At 49.3% G+C, this 17,500-nt stretch overlaps 2 protein-coding genes across 4 annotated transcripts in view; both read right to left on the reverse strand.

Annotated features, from left to right (window-relative positions):
• The window catches only part of LOC130391663 (potassium/sodium hyperpolarization-activated cyclic nucleotide-gated channel 3-like), a 17,757-nt gene extending 16,814 nt beyond the window's left edge, over window positions 1-943 (reverse strand). Inside the window, exon 1 of the mRNA XM_056601891.1 lies at window positions 225-943. Coding sequence (XP_056457866.1) covers window positions 225-943 — 719 coding nt within the window. The remainder of the gene's footprint in view (window positions 1-224) is intronic.
• Window positions 944-3,198: 2,255 nt separating this feature from the next.
• pklr (pyruvate kinase L/R) overlaps window positions 3,199-17,500 on the reverse strand; it is a 19,047-nt gene continuing 4,745 nt past the window's right edge. For 2 of the 3 annotated variants that reach the window (XM_056602340.1, XM_056602339.1), the window contains exons 2-12: window positions 16,777-16,941; window positions 16,254-16,345; window positions 14,629-14,760; window positions 13,069-13,255; window positions 12,533-12,806; window positions 9,705-9,855; window positions 7,304-7,456; window positions 6,363-6,529; window positions 5,246-5,312; window positions 3,729-3,843; window positions 3,199-3,526 (exon numbers count right to left, since the gene is read on the reverse strand). In XM_056602340.1, the coding sequence (XP_056458315.1) occupies window positions 3,420-3,526; window positions 3,729-3,843; window positions 5,246-5,312; window positions 6,363-6,529; window positions 7,304-7,456; window positions 9,705-9,855; window positions 12,533-12,806; window positions 13,069-13,255; window positions 14,629-14,760; window positions 16,254-16,345; window positions 16,777-16,915 (1,584 nt within the window). In that variant the 5' untranslated portion in view covers window positions 16,916-16,941 and the 3' untranslated portion in view covers window positions 3,199-3,419. Of the gene's footprint in view, window positions 3,527-3,728; window positions 3,844-5,245; window positions 5,313-6,362; window positions 6,530-7,303; window positions 7,457-9,704; window positions 9,856-12,532; window positions 12,807-13,068; window positions 13,256-14,628; window positions 14,761-16,253; window positions 16,346-16,776; window positions 16,960-17,500 lie in introns of all 3 variants that reach the window. The other variant, XM_056602338.1, reaches the window with a different exon arrangement.

A 17,500-nucleotide genomic window follows, 5' to 3' on the forward strand; every position in this document is an offset into this window, starting at 1 on the left:
TGTCTTTCTCTCTATCTCCCCTCCGCCTTTCACAACGAAGAGGTCGCAACCTCCCCCTCTGTCTCCCATCTCCCCTCCTCAAGTGCTGGTCTGAGTGTTCTGCCCGCCTGCCTGTCTCCCGTCTATTCACCTCAATCCGTCATGAGGGCGGCACAACAATATCAGCAACATCAGTATTAGTTGAACCATGTTGGGCTGCCGACAGCCTGCTCCCCCCCCCTCACCTGAAGTCGCTGTAGGGGTGTATGATCCAGGTGCCGGCCGACTTCAGCCTCTCCTGCTCCAGAGCCACCGCCTTGTGGGAGCCGAACATGCGCAGGCTGAACTTGTTGACCCCGGGCTGCAGCATGGCCCCGAACTGCCTCTGGATGAAGGTGCTCTGGTTGGAGTAGCTGTAGTCCTCGCCCCCGTCCAGCCCCATGCCGAAGACCCCCATCCCCGCCAGGCCGCCCATCTGGGGGCTGCCGGCCACGCCGGCCGCGTTGCAGGCCGTGGTGGTGGTGGTGGTGGTGGTCTCCGTGGCTCCGCCCGTCGCCACCACCAGCACCCCGGTGCCCGCAGAGGAGGTGGAGGCCAGGGCAGAGCGGACGCCGACAGAGCGCGGCTGGGGCAGGGACGAGGAGGAGTTGCCAGCGGGGGAGGAGATGGGAGGGGGAGGCAGGGCGATGGGTGTGGTGGGGGTCCCGGCGGGGCGGAGGAATGGGAGGCTGTCCCTGTTGGAGGCGCTCATGATGGAGAGGCGGCGCCTGTTCCCGGTGCTCTCGCCCCCCACGGAGCCCCGCTCCCCCTCCAGGGAGGCCTGGGACAGCCGGTAGCCGGAGGAGGGAAGGCTGCTGCCTTTACTGCGCCGCTTGGAGTCCCCCGCGCTGCGCCGGGGCAGGCTGCCACCCCCGGACCCCCCAGCACTGCCCGGGGTGCCCGTGCCTCCAGCCACCCCATCCATCCCGACTCAGGGGCGGGGCGGGGGGCGGGGGGAGGGGGGCGGGGGGGGCGATGAGGGAGGGGGGCGGGGTAGGTAGGATAGTGAACGTGAACCTCGCTCTGGACTGCTTTCACCTTACATCAGGTTTGTTCAAAGATGTGCGATTTCAAAAACTTGAAGAATAATCTGTCTAGACAATTGCCTCAATATTTCATCCGGTTGTCAAGCAGTCCCACTGTGAGGGATTGTGCCGGTTAATCTCCCCCAGCTGGCGACTCGCACCTCTGCCTCCGCTACTCTGCCCTGCCCATCCTTACCTCAGTGCCCTTGGAGCTGGACACTTACACAGCAATGAGTCCCTCACGCTGCCGGTCACGATGGCCAGGAACCAAGCTCTCATTTGATCCTTCCTTTTTGTATTTTTTTTATGAATGTTTCTTAATAATTCCTCCTGTATTGTCCTTGAAACGCTGCTGCTCTCTGCCCGAGGCCCTCCTTCTCCTCTTCGCGGGCGCCCTCAGCGCTTCGACGCCGGGCATACTGCTCCCCAATTCCCGCTCTTAGATTGATAACGAAGCGTCTCACTCATTGGCCGTCTGTGTCTCGACTGTGTGTGTGTGTGTGTGTGTGTGTGTGTGTGTGTGTGTGTGTGTGTGTGTGTGTGTGTGTGTGTGTGTGTGTGTGTGTGTGTGTGTGTGTGTGTGTGTGTGTGTGTGTGTGTGTGTGTGTGTGTGCGTGCGTGTGTGTGCGTGTGTGTGTGTCACTGTCTGTGTTTGTCAGTGTATATGTGTGTGTGTTTTTGAGAGGGTGTGTGCGTATACGCGTCCTGGCTGTTTCTCCCCGTTTTTCTATTTCGGGTGTCTCTCAATGTGTCCGGGTTTCTCTGGACGCCGGGGAGGTGGAGGTGATGATGGATCGGAAAATATTCACTCTGCGATGAAGGACACTTTAGGTGGCCGGAGGGTTGCCGGCTGACATCAGAGACCCCCAATGGGCACATTCATTGCGCTTTGCCAAAAGAGCGCGCTAGTCTGCGGTTGTCAATACGCTGCCGACCAGAGACACGCAGTTTTCAGACAGAGGGAGGGACACGAGACAGAGAACAGCATTTAAATTACCCCCAAATTGGTCCTCGTTTTCGGTGAAATTGGCGAAACGGTGACAATTATTTTGTCCAAGCAGCCACAGCTCATACAGCCTCATGTTGGACGCGATCTGATTTCCTCGGAATATGGTGGCTCGCTGCTCCAAGACTTAATTGGGGGTTTAAACGTCGGGAGTCCAACGCCCATCATGATGGGTTGTCTGCCAGTCGCGTCTCCTCCTCCATCCGTCCTCAGCTCCGCCGACCTCTCGGTGCCACCGTGGAACAACAACCCCTCGGTAACATCCTCTCTCCCCGCTCAGGACTAACACACTGGAGGGAGACCTATAAATCTGACCCGGGATTAATCCCAGGTGAAAGCGTGCGCTCCGATCAAGATCCGCCTGCTCGTGGAGAACAACATTTAAATAAAATAACTTGTTGAGCGTTTCCCAAAAAATCCGAAGCAGCTGACTTGTTATTCTACTTCTCATTCAGACACTAAGCCACGCCACAAGCCCTCGTTGGCACGCGTGTCCACATGGGCGCTCTTCATTCTCCAATGAAATATTAAATAAATAATGGCGAATAAAAAGGTCTGAAGATAATCGGATTGTTGCCATGGCAGCCGCATCCCCATCGTCATCTCCCCCACGGCCGCGCGCCCGCCGGTCGTCCCGCTTTCGCAGGTATCCGGTCTGCGCGTCACAGCCGCTCCCGCCTAGACAGAGAGAGAGAGAGAGAGAGAGAGAGAGAGAGAGAGAGAGAGAGAGAGAGAGAGAGAGAGAGAGAGAGAGAGAGAGAGAGAGAGAGAGAGAGAGAGAGAGAGAGAGAGAGAGAGAGAGAGAGAGAGAGAGAGAGAGAGAGAGAGATATAAGGAGGAAATCAGAAGAGGAGGGAGCTTGAGTGGCATTGGTGAGGCAGGAGCGGACAAAGACAGTTAATTAGTTTATGGGCAAAACAGTCGCTCGGCGTGGGCATCTGGGTCATCTCGCAGACGTGCGGAAGGCCTGCGAAATAAAGATCCAGTAATCTCCATCCACGGGCGGCACAGAGCAGAAAGGGAGCGATAAACCTGACTCCGACCGATAACAGGAACAATATTAATATGATGGGAAATGGGTTATTGAAATTGGGCTACTGCTGCATTCATAATCATACAAAATAAAAACACTGCAGAGCATCACAGCAATTTATGTAGTTTTATTAAGAAGGAGTCGTTGCATCACAAATAAAATTGGTTTTACGACATACTAGCGTGATCCAAATCTTCATAATTTTCATTAATTTAAACAAAACAAATTAAATAAACTCTGGATATTGATTAATCTGACTAATGAATGATGGCTGATCGGGTGTCTTTTCATTGGTGGGTGAGCCAGTCCAGGACAGTGTCCAATGAGCAGGGGCCGTTTAGGGGACATTGACCGCCCTCATGATGTTAGTGTGACCCGAGCCTGGAATCCAGCCGGTCACAATAATAACCATGTCTCCAGGCTTGAAGAACCCCCTCGCCTTACCTATAGAGGAGAGAGAGAGAGAGAGAGAGAGAGAGAGAGAGAGAGAGAGAGAGAGAGAGAGAGAGAGAGAGAGAGAGAGAAAAAAAAAAGTCAGACACACACACATGCCTACAAATAATCCATGTACACACATGCACAAATTTGACCTACACACCCACCCACGACAAACTCACTCACGCCGCACACACACACACATACACACCGATTTCGAAGCCGAAGTCGACTCTGTTGTCCACGTCGTCGGCCCAGACGGGGGCGGGGAGGGGGTGGAAGAGGGCGGGGAACACCCCCCTTAGCAGCTGGGACTGGCGGGCCACCTGGAAGGAGAGCACAACCACAACCCTCTTCACTCACAACCAACCTGCTGCTTTGGGTACACACTACGCCTCTGGGGGTGGGTTCGTCTGCCTCAAACACACACACCCACACATACATGTTTGTTTGTGTGTGTGCATATATTGTCTGTCTGTCTGTCTGTCTGTCTGTCTGCCACACACATATGTGTGTGTGTGTGTGTGTGTGTGTGTGTGTGTGTGTGTGTGTGTGTGTGTGTGTGTGTGTGTGTGTGTGTGTGTGTGTGTGTGTGTGTGTGTGTGTGTGTGATCGATCAACAGAGAAGCTCCTTCTGATCTTTTCTTTTTCCCACCAATGATCAAATCTGTTGGACTTGGAGATGTATCACCGTAGAAACAAGAACATTGTATCCTTGTAAAATGTAAAATAAAAATCAGTACGCCCCCTTTGATGTGTGTGTGCAGAGCACCATGGCTGGATGTGCTTCATAGAGCGTATGGGACAGAGGTCATTAAACATGATGATGGAGTTTGGGCTTTTATCCTAACTGCAGACATATTCAGAACAAAGAGGACCGTATTTGTGGCTCTTAAATCAGGTTACCAAAAACTGTCATAATGGAGGATCCTGCCACTGTTCAGCCCTTATTGGAATCATTTTCAATGTATATTCCTATAATCTCCCTACCTGTGGTGCTATTGGTTTTCCCATTAAAACAACCTTGACCGGGGAACATAGACAGAGATAGGTTTTGTATGTAGTGGCCCTCCAGTTTTAATTGAAACAAGGCAATCTTCCGGTTTTAATGGAAGCCAAGCGAACAGGACTGGAATTATTCAACTCCACCAGCGACTTTAGTACAAAGTGGATTATGCTGGAGTGCTTTCAGAGCTGAATGAAATGAGCCCTGCTCAGACTGCCACAGGAGGATTGCATGGAGAAAAATCAATCTTCTTCCTCAAAAGGTTGGATTAACATACAACCTGATTATCCATTGACAACATCGAGGATGAGTAGACCATAAAGTGACGTGATAAAAGTATAACGTATGGTTTTTAGGACACATGAGGGCAACCTCAACACTTTCATAGTGGTTTGCTAAACACAATCCTGTGTAATAGATCACAACATGGATAGTCATGGATAGGATGCATATCTATCCAATTTGAAAAGAGTTTTAGGCAATCCACCAGCCAGTAACCTTAGTGAACCAGGACAAATATGTGCATTTATTTATTTAAGTGTGTCTGTATGTGTGTGTGTTTGAGGGAGTGTGTGTGTGTGTGTGTGTGTGTGTGTGTGTGTATATGTGTGCATGTGTGTGTGGGTGTGTGTGTGTGTGTGAGAGAGAGTTTGTGAGCCACAGTGTAGTCTGAGAACACAGCAGACGTGACGGGGGAGAAGGAATTTAGGCTGGGTACACACCTGAGGGCTCCGTGTGACGGCCACGATGGGACAGCGAGGGCGGTACCGCGACAGGAGGTGGGCCGACCTGAGAGAGAGAGAGAGAGAGAGAGAGAGAGAGAGAGAGAGAGAGAGAGAGAGAGAGAGAGAGAGAGAGAGAGAGAGAGAGAGAGAGAGAGAGGTGATGAAATTTGTGAAAGATTTGTAATACTTTCACTACAGTGGATGTGTTTAATGCACAATTTGATTGTGTGTGAGTTTTTCTCAAAAAGATAATCATGATCAGTTTCCCATTGATGTCCCAGCAGGACAGCTGGAGCTCTTGACATCAATGTTAATACCAGGTCTGGTTGGCTGATGTTTACCAGGCCTCCAGCATATCAAGGTAGGCTACGTCACTCCACTGGGGCACTGGCGTATACCAAGCAACATACAAATCATTCATGATAAAATTAGATTTGTGCTGCAACAAACAAGCTTTTACTTAGTTGTTTGATACTGTTTTTTAACTTATAACTTAATCTTATAGTCAGTAGTATCAGTAGTGCGAGGGCCATGTGTCAGTAGTGTGAGGGCCATGTATCAGTAGTGCGAGGGCCATGTCTCAGAGGTGTGAGGGCCATGTATCAGTAGTGCGAGGGCCATGTATCAGAGGTGTGAGGGCCATGTATCAGAGGTGTGAGGGCCATGTGTCAGTAGTGTGGGGGCCATGTATCTGTAGTGCGAGGGCCATGTGTCAGTAGTGTGAGGGCCATGTGTCAGTAGTGTGAGGGCCATGTGTCAGTAGTGTGAGGGCCATGTGTCAGTAGTGCGAGGGCCATGTGTCAGTAGTGTGAGGGCCATGTGTCAGTAGTGTGAGGGCCATGTGTCAGTAGTGTGAGGGCCACGTGTCAGTAGTGTGAGGGTCATGTCTCAGAGGTGTGAGGGCCATGTGTCAGTAGTGTGAGGGCCATGTCTCAGAGGTGTGAGGGCCATGTGTCAGTAGTGTGAGGGCCATGTGTCAGTAATGTGAGGGCCATGTGTCAGTAGTGTGAGGGCCATGTGTCAGTAGTGTGAGGGCCATGTGTCAGTAGTGTGAGGGCCATGTCTCAGTGGTGTGAGGGCCATGTCTCAGAGGTGTGAGGGAAGGGGAATCTACCTCCCAGTGGTGCTGAGGACGATGATGGCGCCGGCGTAGCACTTGAAGGAGGACTCCACGGCCCCGATGGCAGTGACCTCGGTGGGGTCGTAGGACAGAGGGGTGAGCCGACGCAGCTCCTCAAACAGCTGCTGGTGGAAGATGGCCGCCTCCGCCTCCCTGCAGATCTGTTGGGGGGGAAGGCAGAGCACAGAGAGAGAGAGAGAGAGAGAGACGGCACTTTGAAAAAGGCACACAGGACTAAATCAACCATTAAACCGCACATGTATAAATCAGGGGATTGTTTGCCCCTGGGTATTAGGTTTAAAGTATCTATGACTCCAAAGACTATTATTGTGTCATATTTGATTTGAATGAATTCAGTAACATTGAATTCGACAACTTCAAACAGCAGTTAACTTCGACTCTTATTCATCACAGATCTGAGGGCAATTAAAGGTTAGATAGGGGCAGAATGCCCTGAGCCCTGTTCCTCTCTGACCCTGGGGTACACAGAATGGTGGGCCGGGCCGAAACAATCAGATAAAGTATCTGTTTGCTACTATTTGAGTGGATGGATATTTCTAGATGCATGTCGTTACAGAGAAGGTTGGGGTACCGCATCTCAAGGAGAACTAAAGGTAGACCGCTGACTTTGGTGTTTTAATTCAATCCCCTTCAGGGTATTGAGTCAGACCCCCTTAACCACCAGACCACCCAGACCCCCTTGAGGAGTAGAGCTCTAATGGTGAACATTATAATATTCACACTCAAGGTCTTTCATTGCATGTGAAAACAAATATACACATAGGAATACATGCACATGTGCACACACACACACACACACTCACAGACACACACACACACACACACACACACACACACACACACACACACACACACACACACACACACACACACACACACACACACACACACACACACACACACACACTTCCTACCGAGTGCATCATGGCGACAGCCTCTACAGGAAACAGTCCCTTGGCCGTCTCCCCTGACAACATCACGCAGTCGGCCCCGTCCAGCACGGCGTTGGCCACGTCCCCGCCCTCTGCTCGGGTGGGCCGCGGGTGGGACACCATGCTCTCCAGCATCTACACACACACACACACACACACACAAACACACACACACACACACACACACACACACACACACACACACACACACACACACACACACACACACACACACACACACACACACACACGCAGTCACACAGACAGGCGCACACACACAAATGCACGCACACACACACACACACACACGCAGTCACACAGACAGGCGCACACACACAAATGCACGCACACACACACACACACACACACACACACACACACACACACACACACACACACACACAACCACAGATACACACAGGACAGGACAGGCATTAATGCTTTGAGAGGAGAAAAAACATGAAGAGGACAAGGGTAATTGCTTCAGCTATAGATTGCTTGAGTAGAGAAGAGAGAGGTCGATGAGCGAGAGACAGCAAGAGAGGGAAGAAAGAGAGAGATGATTGCTGCAGACACACAGTCCCGCATTACTGGTCAGTAAGGAGACAGACACTCCAAACATAAGAGAGGTCGTCACATGAACGTCAAGTTCCTATCCCTATGCAAATGCATGTTTGTCCATCTGTGTGTGTGTGTGTGTGTGTGTGTGTGTGTGTGTGTGTGTGTGTGTGTGTGTGTGTGTGTGTGTGTGTGTGTGTGTGTGTGTGTGTGTGTGTGTGTGTGTGTGTGTGTGTGTGTGTGTGTGTGTCTGTGTGTTTATTTGTGTGTCTGTGTATGCTTCGGGTGTGTGTGCGTGTGTGGCAGACCTGCTAGAGTGCTGTCTCTCTGAGGGCTGTGGCATTAACCAGACTTGGTGCAATGACTCATGTTGCCTAATTCATGTGTGTTTGTGTGTGTGTGTGTGTGTGTGTGTGTGTGTATGTGTGTGTGTGTGTGTGTGTGTGTGTGTGTGTGTGTGTGTGTGTGTGTGTGTGTGTGTGTGTCTGTGTGTGCGTGTGTGTTTATGCTTGTGTGAGTGGGAGTGCCTGTATGTTTGCATGGATGGGAGTGTGTGTGCGTGTTTTCATGCATATGTGTGTGTGTGTGTGTGTGTGTGTGTGTGTGTGTGTGTGTGTGTGTGTAGGGAGACGGCGGGGTGTATGTGTGAGCGTGAGTGTTCATGACAGCCGACTAGACTGTGGTGGTGTGAAGGCGGTGGGGCAGAAGAACACGGGGCTATCATGCATGTGTTCCAGCATCACCCCCTTGTTCATTTATACGGATGGAATCCATTACCCAGCTGGTTTGCGTGTGTACGTGTGCGCAGGCATGCCTGTGTGTATGGAAGGCCGAAAGCGTTCAAGCTTTCGTCATGTCTCATTTTATCTTTCTGCCGTGCTATTTAACGTATTAAGAAGCGTGTTTAATATCCCGTTCTGACAACGGTGAGCATCCACTAAATATGAACCTTCTCCGCCCAATCAACCATGATAAAAGTCAGACCCCAGCAGTCCATCAATGATCTTTCTAACCGTCTGCCCTGTGCATTCACTCCACTACACCGGGTGTTTAATCCATCTTCAAGTTATCGGTAATACACTGCAGACTTAGACTGGGTAGCCCCGCCCACTCTGCCGGCAATTTGAGTTCGCCCTGCAGAAGGGTCTGGAGAAGAACATGCATTTCTTTCTATTTTCGATACGTTTTGCGGGAGCTAATCACCAATCTGGCTTTTCCCCCTGGCGCCCGATTGGCTGGTTCAACACAACGACGACAGGGAAGCGACGGCATGCAGCAAAATTGCAAACAGAGTCGTTTGAACTAGGCCCATTGATCACGCCTCTTGTGCAGAAGAAAATGACAACATCTTCCCCAGACCAACGTGCAATCTAGGATTGAGCTCGGTCCCTGCTCCAACGGGACCTCCCACATTTAACTGTTGATTCTTGGCAGTGAAACGTGGCGATAAGCATTGGAAGAATTGGGGAAAAGCGTTGTTAAAGAGTGGCTGCTGGCGCCCGTTGGCTCACGGGGTGGAGCGGGCGGGTACCATTAAGGTCCAGACCTGATCGCAGCGACCCGGGTTCCATTCCCGCACAATTGACATCATATTAATCTGCAATGATGTAAAATGCGATTTCATGAAAGAACACTGTATTTTACGTAGATTTTTCACCTGCGTAGCACAGGTGACGGGCTTGGTGCTCTGCAGTGTGTGTGAGCGGGGCTGACCTGCGTAGCACAGGTGACGGGCTTGGTGCTCTGCAGTGTGTGTGAGCGGGGCTGACCTGCGTAGCACAGGTGACGGGCTTGGTGCTCTGCGGTGTGTGTGAGCGGGGCTGACCTGCGTAGCACAGATGACGGGCTTGCCGGCGGCGTTGCAGCGTCCGGTCATCATCTTCTGGGCAATGAAAACTTTCTCTGCCGGAATCTCAATGCCCAGGTCGCCCCTGGCAACCATCACCCCATCACTCGCCGCCAAGATCTCGTCGAAACTAACGTGGGGAGGGGGGAGAGGAGCCTTGTTATAAATAGTCCAGGCAGGAGTTTGGGGTGTATAGGAATCATCATCTTTTTTTTGTGAAGTATTTATTTGGGATGTGCTGCCATGAAACAACAACAAGAATAGCAGCAAACAATAGCAGATTTTTTCCAATCATTCATAATAATTGTTTGAAATAAATTGGCAAGCTGGGAGTGTAAATGATCCTCAACCTTACGGTCTGTAACGCTATGGAGAGAAGAGAGAAGACGCATACAATTGTAATCGAGCAATATATTATACGGTGTAATAACTTTGAAAGGAAATAATCTCACAGAATGATGAATCATGAAAGATATCGGATCCAAGGAGATACCATGTTGGAGTCACAGTCACCAGACCAGGACTTCAAGGTACAAAGTGGATCACACAAAGTAGTGTCAACTATTTAACACTTTGTCTGAGTGTTTGAAGTGGCAGCTATATTTAACACAAACATCTCGATCGACCATCATAGATCTTAACCGTCTTGGTAGGGCAAGGCTGACCTACATCTATTTGTCAGTCTGTGACAACAGGCAGTCTAGCAAAATAGGTTTCCGGTCAGAAGTGGATTTATACACCATCCTGTTTATTCCTCTTAGCACTACCGGTATTGTAGGTGAAATAATGTGGTTAAATTCTGCCGGATAGTGTAGCTAGTGTTTACTATTATAACTATGATACTATCAGTGTAAGACACCTCACTGTACACCTAACACATCTGTGCACAAAGGATTTGTGTGAGGACTTTTACTTCCCTTGCGCATAATATTTCTCTGCTTGCGAGACCAATAATATAGCCTGTGAGGAGCAATCATTAGTTGAGTGAGCACACAAACTAAAGCAGAACCCAATTTATGCCCTTGAGCGCACAAATACTGTCTTAGCTCTCGTGCTGGCAAAGTGTTTTCCTGCTCGCTCTGGTATTTTTCTGCTCGCCTGGGTCCAATTGGAATTGTGAGTTGAGCCAGCCTTTGCAATCGTATCCCTGAATCTGATTGGTTGCATGTTTTCCAAAAAGCTTTTGAGGTGCTCTGAGGATTTCTTGGGGTCCATGATGCAAGTCCACATTTAACCAAGAGGCTGCTGAAGAGCCGAGGTCTCAGAACGTGCTTTGGAGAACAATAAAGCACAGAGATGCACCTCAGACAGATTGCGGTTATTAACAAAACATATGATTATGGTGCCATGAATAAAAGCAGGATCATCAGGGAACCATTGCCTCAGCCCTGAAGAATAGCATTATTCAGAATATAGAATATCAACAGACCAGGTACTTAAACGTTAAAAATGGTCATCAGTAAAGAACAAACTAAAGGAAACTACGTTAATTGTAAGCATTGCCTCATTGTGCCTGAGATTGTCTTATGAAGTATAATAAATCTGGACAGCTAAATCAATCGCGTTTAGGGATACATCGGCCAATCACTCTCAAATTCAGATGGCGACCAATAGAGCCCCACCCTCATATCCGGCCGTGCAGTGGACCTCAGTTGTGCGCTGCTCACTCTCTGTGTGAGCTCAACTAATGATTTCCTCCACCCAGGCTAGATGTATTATTGCTCCTGGAGTAAAAGCCTAATAAAAACGTTTTCACTCGTGATTTTTTGCAGTGCTTAATTCTATTAGATTAAATTATTACAAATTATCATATAAATATATCATTTAATTTGATCCAAAATATGATATAAATGATTTCGGGTTACATTTACACATTTACATTTACATTTGAAAAAATCTCACAACCAGGGACATTTCTAGCCTGGCTCCGCCCGCCTAAGTACTTCCGCTCAATTTTGATTTCCCTTCAGTAGGCTACTAGGTCTGGGTCTGCGGTATGTTAGTTGTTTTTCTCCATCCAAATTTTCTGCGTCCAATCAGCGAACAGAGGGAGTGGCTGAGAACAATGACGTTAAAGTCAGCTCTCGTTGATGGACATCTTCACGCACGGTGTTTGGTTTGTTTACGGCCTGCGCACAACGTGATTCCCGGCCAAACGTTAGCGATCGGTTATGGCAGATCCAGAGTGGCACTGGGCAGATCCACTAGTTTTAAACTTAAACAGACACCCGCCTTCAAGTGAGTTAACGTTTGTAAATTGAGTAGGTCCAGACTCTCAAATGCAAATGAAATGAAGTAGGAGAGTCTGGTAGGACCTAGGACCAGTCTAGGACATTTCTAGGTGAAACTGAAGATCATAATCTACAATCAGAGAAGGTAAATAAATGCCATGAAAGAGAATATGAAATAATTATTTATAAGTAAAAAAAAATCCAGCCTAAATGGCCATGTCTAATATGCAACTAATGAATAGCTAAGGGTTGAACCATAATCATCTATACTCCTATCTCTGTTCCAGTTGTACAAATCAAACATGTACGATATGTACGGCTGAAATGTGAACGGATCTGACGCACGGGCCCCGGCTCGCCTGGGACCCACACAGACTCCCCAGCCCCCACATCCCACGCCGTGTTCCGACGGTCCCCAGGGACCTGCACTATCCTGCCCACACTAAAGGCGCCTCTAGAGAACCAGGCTCCAGTCCTCCCGTGTGCTCCTGTCTTAGAGTGGCTCCCTGACCGCCCTGCGGGGCCCTCAAGGTGCCCCCGCCCCACCTCACTCGTCCGGGGTCCGCCGCCACTCACTTCTGCACCCCCTGGCGGCTCTCCACCTTGCTGATGACCTTGATGGCGTGGCCGCGCTCCCCCAGCGCACGCCGCACCTCCTTGACGTCCTGCGCCGAGCGGATGAAGCTGGCGAACACCATGTCCACGCCCTGGGCCACGCCGAAGCGCAGGTCGGCCTCGTCGCGCTCGCTCACCGCCGGCATGTCCAGCAGGTCGCAGCCGGGCAGGTTCACCCCCTTACGGCTGCACAGCAGGCCGCCCGCCTCCACCACCGTGTCCACCCAATCAGGGCCTGGCGTTGAGCGGAGCAGGAAGTGAGGTCATAATTACAAAGGCATCTATTTTTTCAAGTATGTGGAAAACACACTAAACATTGGAAAGATGTTAACAGTCAATTTAAGTTTACCGAAGTAAACTGAAATAAAGTGTGTAGAGTCTCTTAGGGAATAAGTTGGTGTGTATTACAACCACCCGTTGGAACCAGCAGAGTAATCTATTCAGCCAGGTATGATATTACCGAGGTTGGGCTGGGATCTACATTTTAACCGTCATACCAGTTTCCAGGACTTTGAGTGCGATGAGGCCGTCGTCGATGTAGATCTGGCCTCCCTTCTGGATGACCTTGGGCAGGCTGGGGTAGTCCACCCAGACCACGCTCCCATCAGTGTGGTCCCTGTCAGCCTCCGCCGTCACCACGCGCACCTGATCCCCCTTCTTCAGCTCCACCTCCCCCTCCACGCTCTGTACTCACAAGCACCACGCACACACACACACACACACACACACACACACACACACACACACACACACACACACACACACACACACACACACACACACACACACACAGACACACACACACACACACACACACACACACACACACACACACACACACACACACACACACACACACACACACACACACACAAACAAACACAACTTATTATAAAGTTCCTTATTGAATCATACAATTCTACTATCCAAACACATATCTCAGCTGCTTCATCCGGCTGAGGAAGGTGATGCTGGATAATTGAGACGCAGCTAATCTGTAATAAACAGAAGCACTACCCAACACAAAATGTAACAACTGAAACATTTTCTTTTGACTCATTTAGGATCATAGCCTATCATGTTTATTTTTTTTTACTGGATTTCATTTGTATGGTAAAGTATTTAGTATTGAGGCTTTCCTCTTTAACATGCAAATCATATTAGGAGCCAAGTAGCTTGTGCTTCCTGCCTTCCCACCCTAATGATCATATTTTATATGGCCAATGATATACATGATATGTTGTGGCACAATGGGCAGAAAGTACTTCCTGGCACAGCTAGCTCCAAACGGACAGCATCTACATGTTATATTGCCACATGTGGTTTTAAATCCATCAGTGGGTTTAGGGCTCTGGCAAATAGAACATTGATCAGACACTCAGCTGGATCCAGCTCTAAGAGAGAGAGAGAGAGAGAGAGACAGCAATACAGAGACACAGAGACAAATAGAGAGGGAGATACAGAGAGACACACAAAGACAAAGAGACACATAGAGAGAGACACACAGAGACACAGAGCGACACAGACACAGAGACATAGAAAGACACAGAGGCACAGCGAGACAAATAGAGACACAGAGAGACAGAGAGAGAGATGGTGAAAGTGAGAGAGTAAGACAGACAAGCAGAGGAAGAGCGAGGGAGAGAGAAAGTGAGAAATACACAGAGAGGCAGAGCAAGAGAAATTGCGAGGTGAGAAAGAGACGCAGAGAGACACAGAGATATAGAGAAAGAGACACAGAGAGACGCAGAGAGATATAGAGAAAGAGACACAGAGAGACAATCATAGAGAGAGAAACCTGCTTTGCATAAACACCCAAGATCTTGGTGGGTTGATGTACTGTTTATTTCGGTTCAAGCATGCATGTGTGTTTGTGTGTGTGTGTGTGTGTGTGTAGGTGTGTGAGTTTGTGTGTGTGTGAATACACTTCAACCCAGGGATTCCTGAATGGTAATAACACCCATTTACGTTCTTTGCATTTACACTGTGCATACCCCACTGATGGGATTCAGATCCCACTTACAGCCATGTTGAATACGGTGTTGTATTCCACTCACCCCTTTGACCAATCCTGTGCGGATCTCTGGGCCCTTGGTATCCAAGGCGATGGCTACTGGCCTATAGTACAAGGGGTCGGAGGTTATCGTCTCCACTGCCTCGCGTATATTCTTGATAGTGTCGCCATGGTACTGAGAGAGAGAAAAGGATAGAGAGAGAGAGAGAGAGCGAGAGAGAGAGAGAGAGAGAGAGAGAGAGATGCAGAGAGAAAGACAGAGAGGAGAGGATAGAATTAATTATGTCAGTCAATGACCACCACTGAGTACTATGACTACACCTGACTACTTTGACCTCTGTGCACCCAAGAGGCATGCACCCAGGGTTGGGTCATTGGCTTACATTCACAGACGTGGTCCAGGTTTAATGTCAACTTTCCTGTATTACATCCACAACAAAAGGAAATGGTTATAGTGTTGTTCAAATCCTTCCCCATCCATCTCCTAACCACCTGAAATGGTAATGGTGTCAGTCTCCTAACCACCTGGAATGGTAATGGCGTCAATCTTCTCACCACCTGAAATGGTAATGGTGTCAGCCCCCTAATCACCTGAAATGGTAATGGTGTCAGTCTCCTAACCACCTGAAATGATAATGGTGTCAGCCTCCTAATCACCTGAAATGGTAATGGTGCTGGTCTGATGACCACCTGAAATGGTCCTGGGAGAAGGGCTCCTGCTATTTGCTCCGATGTGGTTCGGGAGAATACACTCAGCATCCGTTTGCATCAGGCATGGATTGCTTCAATTCAGTGTGTTCCATAGACTCTCTAGCAGATAGACTCGCTGTGACATACGTTCCGGACGTAGATCTGTTGTCATCCGGCTCCAGCAATAATAATATGACAGTAATGTATCTCATGTTCGGTCCACTACGTCTCCTTTATACAGGATAAGGAGAGGAGGCCTGAAGCTACTGCTGCAGTGTGTGGGGAGGTGACTGAGAGGGTAACTGTTTCTGATGCTCGGTCGGGGACATGGCCTTCTCCTCTCCACTGGTCCAGCGCCTTACATAACTGGAGGCTGGGGGGCTGGAGGCGGGGTGGTGATGAGGCACTGCATGCCTGACAAGCTTGAGTACACAACCAGGGGTTGTTGCACAATGTTTGATTAGAATTAGCGGGAATTTCCCCCTGGAGACTAAGACACATAAACCTATAAGTAACTCAATGTTATACTCATGTGTGTTGTATTTATTGTCTGGAGATTTTCATCATTGTATTTGAATTCACATTATTCCCAGTCTCTTTTTGTTCTGAAAATCATTACAGAAAAACGTTTTAGTTTTAGTTATAATTTATTGGATTTATTCTCTTCGTACAAATATATTAAAGTAGTATTGATGGATCATTCAGATCCAAAATGCTATCAGGAGCCCAAGCAAATCATTCTGTAGGGATGAGGTAATAAACAGACTGTAGAGCTGAGGAAACGCCCCAGGATGAACAACGATACCCCAGTCCTTCAACAGCTCATTTAACAGACCTAACCACCAGTTATCGTCACAACTAGATTGGGGTAATACGTTGACATTTAAATGACATTTAAGACGAGGTATCACCATGACCTCCCTGTGGGGGAGTCGCCGTGCTGTAACCAGTAGGGCAGAGAGGAGCACGGACCCCTACCTCATGGGAGCCGTGGGAGAAGTTGAGCCGGGCGATGTTCATCCCCGCTTTCACCATCTCCTGCAGCTTGGGGATGGAGCGGGAGGCCGGCCCTGGGGGGGGGGGAGGGGGGGGGAGACACAGGAGGGGGGGGGAGACAGTTATAGATCATCAACTGGATCACCCAGCTCACTGATCCGTCCCAGTCTGTCCCACCACCCCCCCCCCCCCCTGACACAGGTGCAATCCTCCCGGTGGTGAACCCTCCTCCCAGCAGGGGGCCCGTCTACGGAGAGCCCCCCGCTGCCCTGGTATCGAGTGTGAGGTATTGACCGGCGTTAATATTGAAGCGTTACTAAACACTGCCGGATAAAAGTGAGATAAGAAGTTTGGCGAGGGGTGCACATACATGTTAACATAAAGATCACCACAGGCCGTGGGAGGGGAAAACCCAGACGCATGTCACTCCATTGGTCGACTCTCTCTGAGTCCTGGACAGGACCGCTGAAGAGGATCGTCCCCTGCCATTGGCTGACCCACTCACCGATGGTGCAGATGATGCTGGTGTTCCGGGCCGTGATTGGCTCCTGGTTGATGTCCAGCAGACAGAGGTGCTCCAGGAAGGTGTCGGCCATGCTGGCGTCCAGCCGCTGCCGCTGGATGAAGGAGTCTGGCAGGGTCATGTTGTCAGAGTAGCGCCTCAAACGAGCTGCAGTAGGAGGAGGGTCCGAGACGAGAGGAGTCAGCGCTCATTAGTGCACTAGTGTGCTCGTTAGCCGCTAACGAGGGATGTAACCAATCAGGAGCGCCCTAACTTACCAGGAGTTATCTTTCAAAAAATCGAAATCTTTAAAACTAGACAACATTTGCCATCTGAATGAGAGTGTATTTGAAATGCAGAACAGAATCATGCATCTCCGTTTTCAGGCCATGATCATACACAAACAAAAAATCCTTCCATTGGGCCGTGGGTAGGTGGATGTTTATTTCCAATCAACTTCAAACATTTGAAGGGCTTTCTGTTTGAATAAAGGTGATGGCTGCCGTCCAAACGTAACAATACGGACACAGCTACACCTGCTGGATCAGAGGTGAGAGGGCCATGACGTAACATCCCTGTAGTCATTGGTTCACCCCCATAGGATTATTTACAGCACCATAGTATATATATATACAAACACATATGCATATATAAATATATATCAAATCTGTCTATGTGCATGTTGGACGTGCATCGGGGGACCATAGGAGAGACCATAGAGGATGTG

Source organism: Gadus chalcogrammus, chromosome 11 (genome assembly GCF_026213295.1).
Source record: "Gadus chalcogrammus isolate NIFS_2021 chromosome 11, NIFS_Gcha_1.0, whole genome shotgun sequence".
NCBI classification, from domain to species: Eukaryota; Metazoa; Chordata; class Actinopteri; order Gadiformes; family Gadidae; genus Gadus; species Gadus chalcogrammus.